The following is an 8550-nucleotide window of genomic DNA, read 5'->3' as shown; positions in this document are numbered from 1 at the left end:
CCCGGCCTCAGACTTGCTGTGTGACTGAGAAGTTGGTTTACTTCTCTGAGCCTAAGCGTTCTTGTCTACAAAATGGGCCAATAATCCCTGTGCCCATGGGGCCTTCCAGAGTTGTGGTGAGGGCCGGTGAGGGGCTCAGAGTCTGGGCAAGGACGCACACAGGCAGACAGATGGCCCTGGGTCAGCATGACTCATGCCATGAGGGAAACCACCAGACCCAGCCTCGTCAGGGCCAGAGGGCCAAGGAAACTCCCAGAGGAGATGGCATCGGAGCTGAGGGTTTGCAGGATTTTCTTTTCTTCCTTTCTTTCCTTGAAAAAAAAATGTTTCTTCTTTGCAAAAGCAGTCAATATTCAGCATAAAAGAATCCAGCAGGCAGTTCCAATCACCCTTCCTCCAGTCCCACCACCATCAGTCCTATTAGGGCATGCTTCCAGAACTCTGTCCTCACACAGGCATGTAGTGAACTGGGATTTTGCAAAAGAATTAGGAGAAGAAAGGGGAAGGGAGGGTCCAGCCTTCCTAGTTCAATGGGGACCTGTGATATGGAAAGGGACGGGATTGTGGCTCATCGGGACCCTTGAAGGGGTTCACTACAGCTCGACTGTGGGTGCAGGAGCCAGACCTCAAAGGTCCCAGGTGCCACACTAAAGGTGTTTGGATTTATCCTGCCAGCAGTAGGGAGCCCTTTGAAGGGATGCTCTCAACAGGGTCTACAAAAGGCCAGTTTAGGGGGTACCCTGCTGGCTAGTCAGTAGAGCATGCAAGTCTTGATCTCGTGGTTGTGAGTTCCAACCCTACATGGGGTGTAGAGATTACCTAAACACAAAATATGTGTTTGTGTTTGGCAGTAGTGGGGGCACAGAGGCCGATCTAGTAATTAGCCCTGGGAAATGAGGAGGCCTGGCCTGGGTTGGCCAGAGTGGAGGCTGAGGACTGGAATGGTTGAGAAGGAAGGGCAGGCCTTGAGTATGAGTGGTGTAGTCAGGGAGGATTTCCCCTTTGCTAGTGGCAGCCCTCTGGCTGGGCTCTCTGAGAGAAAGGGGATTCTCAGACAGGCCTGGACACATCTCCAGGGGCCAGAGAAGCCTCAGAGCTCCCTCTCTGCCCTTGGGAAGGAGCCATTAGAAACGCCCTGGAGGAGTGGGCAGAGAAGGCACCTAAGTTCAAAGGAGTCAGAGCCTCGGCCTGGAGCCCAGCCCTGCCCACCCTGCCAGCCCTGCCAGCGCCCTTTCCCACCTCATCACTGGTTACAGGAGTGAAGGGGCAACCTCGCCTCTGTTTTCTCTTTTCCCGAGTTCCCTACAGATCTCTCGGGCCCCTTCCCAGCCTCACGCCAGGAGAGGACAGAAAGGACTTTCCGATTGTGGGGTGGAGAACAGAGGCCTGGAGTGGCCCTAGGGTGTAGACTTCTCTCCTGACAGGGTGAGCAGTGGCATCTCACCCCTGGGCTAGTGCTCTGTCCCCTGTGGCTTGGACTGAGTACTGTGGAGGACACAACTGTGAGGCCTCACTGAGAGTATGACAGGCCCAGGGTACAGTGGCTTGCAGGGAGGGTCTTGTGCCTGGCTGGTCCCCAGGGCTTCCATGACTGTGTACAGATGACAGAGATGACTCTCCATCCAGTTCAGCCCCACCCTTCCTGCCAGTTCAGGGACCGCCTGTGCACCCCCCGCCCCCTGCGTTTTCCTGGTGTTAAATGGCGGCTTCCTGATCCCAGAAAGCTGGAAGTTTACTGGGGAAACCAGAGTGCTGAACCGAGCAGTAGTGTCCTCACCTCTCGTGGCATAGCGTGGCCTGCCGGGCTATTTGGTGGGACTTGTCATCCCTGCCCCAGGTTTCTCCAGATCACATGTGAGGCCATAGGGTGGAGCATGGCCAAGCCCCCATCCCAGATGCTCCTGGGGCAGGTTTGCAGCCGCCTTAGGCTTGGAGCATTCTCCCCAACCCCAGCACCCACACAGGCACGCATAGCAAGGCCAGGCAGGTGGTGTCCCAGGGGGATTTCTGCAGCCATTTACTCTCTGTCCCTGAGGATGGAACCCCTCAGATCTCTGCCACTGCTGAGGTGGAAAGTAGAGCTACCCTCGCCGTGTCTCCCTGATGCCCCACCCCACTGTGAAATGGGATCTGCCTTCCTTAGACCACATCGCTATGCCTCTGACATAGCACTGAAACTGGATGCTTGCCTGTGTCCCTCCGCTAGCCCAGGGGCTATAGGGGGGCAGAGGCTGCCTCCTATGCATTTCTGTCCGCTGTCCCTAGTATGGAATGGTGGCAGTAAGGACAACAGCTAACACCTTCAGGCATTCACTGGGATGGGTAAGGGTGCAGGCTCCAGAGGCCGACTTCTGCATTCAGGTCTCCAGCTGTCTTGTCGAGGTGGGGATTATAAAAGTACCAACCTCACAGGACACTGCAAAGAGTTAATGGAAATAAACCTCTAAGCCCAGTTCCCAGTATAAATTATGGCTCTGGTCATCCTCCTCCTCATTTTTATTTTTTTAATAAACATTTTATGTTTTATTACCTTTAAATTTTGTTGGAATTTTCTTCAGCCCTATTGAGGCATAACTGACAAAATTATAACATGTTTAAAGTGGATATCATGATAATTTGGTGTATGTATATACATTGTGAGACGGTTCCTCCCATCTGGTTTACACACATCCATCACCTCACTACTTAGGTGTAGGTTTTTGGTGAGAGCATTTAAGTTCTACTCTCTCAGCAAATTTGTTATACGATACAGTGTTATCAACTCTAGCTGATAATCATTCGTTGTTTACTGTGTGCTGGGCACTATGCCAAATGCCTTAAATAACTTATTTAATTCTCAAAGAGCTCCATTTCTCGGGTGAGGAAGCTTGAGTCGTAGAGAGGTTGAGTAATTTGCCCTGGGTCACCTGGAAGACCAGATCCCCAACCCGGGCGCCCGACCGCACTCTTAGGCACCACCCTGGCCAGGCGTTCATACCCAGTGAGCAGCTGAAGGAATGAAAACAAACACAGGTTGGCCCGGATCGGGAAACCCTTATAAGGGGCCTCTTCTGTTTTGTTTGAAGGCTCAACCACAGGAATTACCTCTTGGAGTCTCCCCACAAGTACAGTGTTGCCGGCCTCCAGCAGGTGAGAATGCCTTTCTCTACCCCCAGACCTCCCAGAGGGACCTCATTCCTGGAGACATCAGACGGGAGGGCTGGCTGCAGCTTTTCAGCACCTCAGACTATGTGTCTGGCTGTCCCAGGATTCCTGGGCGGTGACTGAGCGCCAGCCCCCTGCAGTAAGCAGGCAGTCCAGCAAAGCCTGGGGAACAGGAGCCCCTTGGCCCCTTCCCTGCCTCTGGCCTCGTCCCCAGCTAGAGGGCAGCAGGAGGAGAGGCCCCAGGGGTGAAAGTTGAGGACATTCCTTTCCTTCAGGGAGGGCTCTGTGGATTTGGGTCTCATCCTTAAGCCGGTTACCCCCAGTGACCTCCATGTGCGGGAGCTGTACACCTGCATTGTTCCGCCTGGTCCGGGGGGGGGGGGGCGGGGGCGGTGGTTCTTGCCCAAGTGGGAAGATACTTCTTTGGGAATAGGAGTTCTTGAGGCAAGGTGGAGCCACATTTTATAGATGGCCTCAGCCTCAGCACAGCTACCCGAAAGGCCTGTCGGCCTGCACTTGCCCTCCACAGATCACGGATGGAGTGTATGAAGGGTTCCTCAACACCCTGATTGGATTTGCTTCCCAGCACGTCTACCACTGTGACCTGTGCACCCAGCGTGGCTTCATCTGCCAGATCTGCCATCACCACGACATCATCTTCCCCTTCGAGTTTGACACCACAGTCAGGTATGCGGGACACCCAGCCTGCCACCCCACTCCTACACACAGCTGGCCCCAGCTATCCAGGGAGACAGGCCCAGTGCCATTCTGCAGAAATACAGGGACCCCCTGTCTGTGCCGGTACCGATTCCCTGGGCAGTCACGGCAGCTCCGGTCCAGCTCAGAGAGCCCTCCAACGGCCCCTGCCTAGATCAAGGAAGCTGTCTGTCTCCCTAGAGAAGAGGTGGCTTGCTGCCTCTTTGAGCGGGGGCCTCAGATTTGTCATCTACAAACAGGTTGAGGAAGGACTGAATGAGTTACTGCCCTGGAGCATTAGCAAGGCCAGGCACCCTGTGGGTGGTACCTGCCTGCCTCTCTCCTGCAGTAATGATGGTTCTTACCCGATTATCACTCATTATCAGAAGCCTCTAAATGGAAAAAGTCATCCACCAAACCTCCATTCCAGCCCGTGTGGAAGTGGAAAACTGAGCAGGTGGGAGCATTCATTCATGTTCAGTAGGTGTCTCATGGCCTAGATTCAGCCCCTAGCAGGAGTTTTTTAAATGGCAGAGGGTTTTCAACATAGGCAAGAAGTCACTTCATGAGTCTCAAGTAGCATCTTAAAAAGTGAATTCGAACAGAGAGTGTCAGCAGTGCCTGTGGCGTGAAGGAGGGTAAGCATTGTCGCGAGGTTTTATTTGGCCATGCAGAGGCAGCGCACACGTGCCTTGGGTGGCGGGTGCCGCTCAGCCTCCCCGCGGGTTCTGGTCAGGAACGCTGGCCAGCCCCCCGGCCCATGGCACAGGCGGTGCTTGCTGCTATCCCCCAGGTGTGGCGAGTGCAAGACCGTCTTCCACCAGAGCTGCCAGGCCATGGTGAAGAAGGGCTGCCCCCGCTGTGCCCGCCGGCGCAAGTACCAAGAACAGAGCACTCTCACCTAAGTCAGCGTGCTGTCCCCACCAAGGCTGTGGGGTGGGGGCTCGGCTCACCCATCTCAGCTGGGTTTGGCGTCAGTCCGGATCCTCTCAAGGTGTCACAGCTGTCTCCCCTGTCACGAGGACTCTGATGTGACCAGAGCAGGAGCCTACCAGAGGAAGCCCTCAATGATGTCACCCAGTCCCTCTACCACCTGTCTGCTCCAGGACATGGGGACATCATCAGATGCCCCCATTCCAGGGGATGCAGGGAGGGGGAACTTTGCACTAATCAGGCCCCAGCTCACCTGAGACATGGCACATCCATCAGGGCTGTTCAAACACTGTGGAAATAAGACTTTGACGCATTCTCAATTCCACATTCCTGATTAAAAGGTGTAGTTTTTTAAGGCAGGTTTTCCCCCCCTTTATATTTCAACGGAAAATATTTTTTTATTCTTGACCCTACACAAGTCACCCAAGAAATCCAGGCCTTCTCATGCTGAGAAAATGTGTGGGAACACTTGGCCCGCAGGCAGGCGCGCGGCTGGACAGGCAGGCCACTGCTGGGCCAGAGCCTGCCAGCTGGACTGGGTGCCTTTCCTTCTCCTACACCGGGTGCTCACTGCCCACAGCTCAAGTACGACGTGCCAAACTGCCCGGGGGCTGGTGGGATGGGTCTCGATGACCGCCCTCTCCCTCTCCCTCTGTTTGCCCTGCCCTGTCCACCTCACCTGGAAGCCCCATCACCTTTCTCCATGTCAGAGCCCCCCAGCTCTCGTGTAGCCGGGGATCTTGGTCCCTGAGGGAGAAGGGAGAGACTTGGAACCCGCACTGTCAGCACTTTGAGCCTTTCTTGGCTCAGGGCAGGGTGGTCATCTTGCCTAACCCTCAGCCCCTCGCCGGCCCATCCTATCACAGACCCGCAGCCAGATGGGCTGGGGGCGGCTGCAGACACACTCTCGCCCTCTTCCCCCACCGCATGACTGAGCCCTGTGGGAACAGAGGCAGGCTGGGCCCACAGAGAGGGCAACAAGCCCAGGCCAGTGGCCAGCCTCGCTCATCGGGACTGCCAGGCCCCGCACTGTGGAGTGGTGACCCCCGTCCTTCCACAAAGAGTGCCAGCCCTGCTGCAGAGACGCACAGGGACACGTGGGAGCAGCCACCTGTTGGAAGGACGCTGAGCCTCAGTTTACAAAGCCATGAATTCACAAAGCTTTGCCGGACTGGCCCAGGAGGGGCCCTACCAGAGACTGGAAAACGTCATTGGAGCATGATTGCCTTTTCAAGGGGGTCTTGGGGTAGAGCAGGAGCCTGCCATTGTTTTCAAAGTGACCTTTAGACCCTGGGGTTTGGGGGTTGATTTCTCTGCTGCCTTCTCCCATCTTTCCTGTACCCACAGCCCTCACCCCCACCCCCGGCCCTGGGTCCTCTGGCCATCCTCTCTGCTCTCAGCTTGAATTGGGGGCCTTAGGTGGAGATTGCCTGTCACTGTCAAGAGCTGAATCTACTCCCACCTCTCCCTGGGGGTGATTCGGCTGCTGAGTCACCTGGCCAGCCCTGTGAAGCTGGATAAATTGTGCAATAGAACAGAGGAGATGGTGGGTGTGGTGGGGGGGCCTGTCCCAGGGGGCTGCCCCACAACTTCTCTGTCCCCAGCACGGAAGATGGTGCACACCTAGGCCCAGCATGCCAAAGCCTCCTATATGGGAAAGTGGGTCCTTATCCCCATCCTGCACCCCCATAGCCAGCATTAATGCTCCCCCATAGACCAGCCGAAACACAGCCGCAGGTGCCCCAGGTCCCCAAGAGGACAGGGGCTGGCCTGGGGTGGGCAGTGCTGCCCAGGCCCAGCCCTGGCTCCTCAGGCCCGTGAGTATGTTATGTGCACCAGAAGGTGTCCTAGGAGGCAGCAGGAGTGAGGCCCTAGGGAGCTTGCTTAGGTTGGGTATCCACCCCGCCGCCGCCCTCCCAGGAGTATCCTCCTAATAGCATTAGAACTGACCCTCTCCCCAGTACCAGAAAGCTGCTAATCATATGAGTTGACTTCTACCCTCTCACCTCCAATGGAACGCTGATGTGAACCTCAGTGGTGCCCACACTATTGTTAAAATGCCATTTTATGCAATAAACTGTTTCTAGCGGGGGGGCGCTGGCACTAAACAGCCCATTGCAATGTATGGAAGGAACTGCTACAGTGTGCATTTTGGATGATTTTGCAGTAAAGACCTGATCTTCTTCTCTTTCTCACCTGTGATCTTGCTTCTGAATCCTGATGCTGCCACTGGCTGAGGGAGGCCACCAGCCATCCTGTGGTTGGATGGCCCCCCACCCCCGCTCTCATTAGCTGGGGAGGCCTGGAGAGGGAGGGTTGGTAGTAAACATTTGCAAGCAGGCGGCTTGGGCACGCAGGGGAGAAGAGGTGCCACTAGGAGTCCTGGCCAGGGAGCCAGGGGGAGATTTCGGGGCCTTGCTGGAGGTCTCCTCACATACACTCATGCATAACAGCGGAAGCTGCTGCCTGAAATCCCACCACAGTGGCACCTTCGCTGTGCCTGTCAAAGCACAGAGCCCTGACACTGGAACATGAAGAATGGTGGGACTATTTCCCACTGGGTTTTCCAAAGCAAGAGGTGGGGCTTAGAAAAGGCTGAGCAGCGCCAGAATCAGGGATCCCAGTGGCCTAGACTTGGCCACTACCTTCCTCTAAGTGCCAGGAGAAGCCCACCACTGGCCGTGGTGAGGCCAGAAGAAGGAAACAGACTAGTTCCAGGGAAGGCAGATTGCGGGAAAATGTGATTGAGACAGTCTGCTCTGTTGCAGTTCCTTGTCCTTGAAGATGCCTTTCGGCCCCTGGGGGAGCACCTTCTGCACATCTCCTGAGCCCCAGCTTCCCTCAGGGGCCTCAAGTCTCTCCAGGTCAGTAGGAAATGGTTTCGGGGAAGACAAAAGGAACTGGGTTTGAGGCCTAGGGACAGGGAGGCCAGGGCCAGGCGACCTGGGTGCCTCATCCTCAGCAAGGTGCCTCTGAGGACATTCCTTTCTCCCTTCCCCCTCCTGCCTGAAGGAGAATGGGGGGTTGGAGACATCAACCCAACACCAGAGAGGACAGCTCATGTAATAAAAATAATGTTCATAATAACAAATGTGTGCTCCTACAAAAATGTGATACTATACTGTGCTTAGTGCATCTCATTCAATCTCACCAACTATCCTGGGAAGTAGGTGTCACTGTCCCCAGTTTACAGGAGAGAAAATTGCAAGTGCTAGGAGTCCAGCTCCACAGGCTGCTCTGGGTGGCACCCACTACAGACTGGAGGGTGGCCCTCTTCCAGAGGAGGATCCAGGCAGCAGGGGGACGGAATCAAACAGTGGGAGGGAAATCTGGCCAGAAGTAGTAGAGGAGTCTGCCCCCCCCCCAGGACCCCACCTCACACCACCATCCTCGAACTCTTGCTCCCACCTCCCAGAGACAGCCAGGTGTAGCCCAGGGCGGGGGGGGGGGTGGCATCTGCGCTACCTGGGCTCTGGCAAGGCCCACAGGGGACAGGAAGCTGGACACAAGGGATTGTCTCTAGCAGCCAGAGCCCAGCCTCAGCCCTGGAGGAGGTTCTGCCCTGTGCTCTCTGCTGGTGCCTCCCTCGCTGTATTGTTGAGCAGGAAACTGGGCTCCTCAGGAACTGGGCGGTGGAGGAGGGAGCAAGGACGCTGAAACCACGCACCCTGCCGGGGATGAGTGGAGGCGAAGCCAGTGGGTGGACACCCCGAGGGGTCACTGCCAGGCCGGGCGGGGGGCGCTGAGCCGGGGGCTGTGGGGGTGTGGTGCTGCAGG

General features: G+C 56.1%; 1 protein-coding gene across 1 annotated transcript; it reads left to right on the top strand.

Annotated features, from left to right (window-relative positions):
* Positions 1-3065: 3065 nt before the first annotated feature.
* LOC140597300 (putative pleckstrin homology domain-containing family M member 1P) lies at positions 3066-4802 on the top strand (the record flags this gene model as incomplete). The annotated part of the gene is made up of 3 exons (XM_072745408.1): positions 3066-3129; positions 3674-3831; positions 4634-4802. Coding segments are annotated over 3 exons (334 nt in total), but the record flags the coding sequence as incomplete, so codon positions are not given.
* Between the last annotated feature and the right edge of the window lie 3748 nt (positions 4803-8550).

This window comes from Vulpes vulpes, unplaced genomic scaffold (genome assembly GCF_048418805.1).
Source record: "Vulpes vulpes isolate BD-2025 unplaced genomic scaffold, VulVul3 u000000689, whole genome shotgun sequence".
NCBI classification, from domain to species: domain Eukaryota; kingdom Metazoa; phylum Chordata; class Mammalia; order Carnivora; family Canidae; genus Vulpes; species Vulpes vulpes.
Note: the sequence above shows the minus strand (reverse complement) of the source record. Positions and strands in the feature narration are given on the sequence as shown.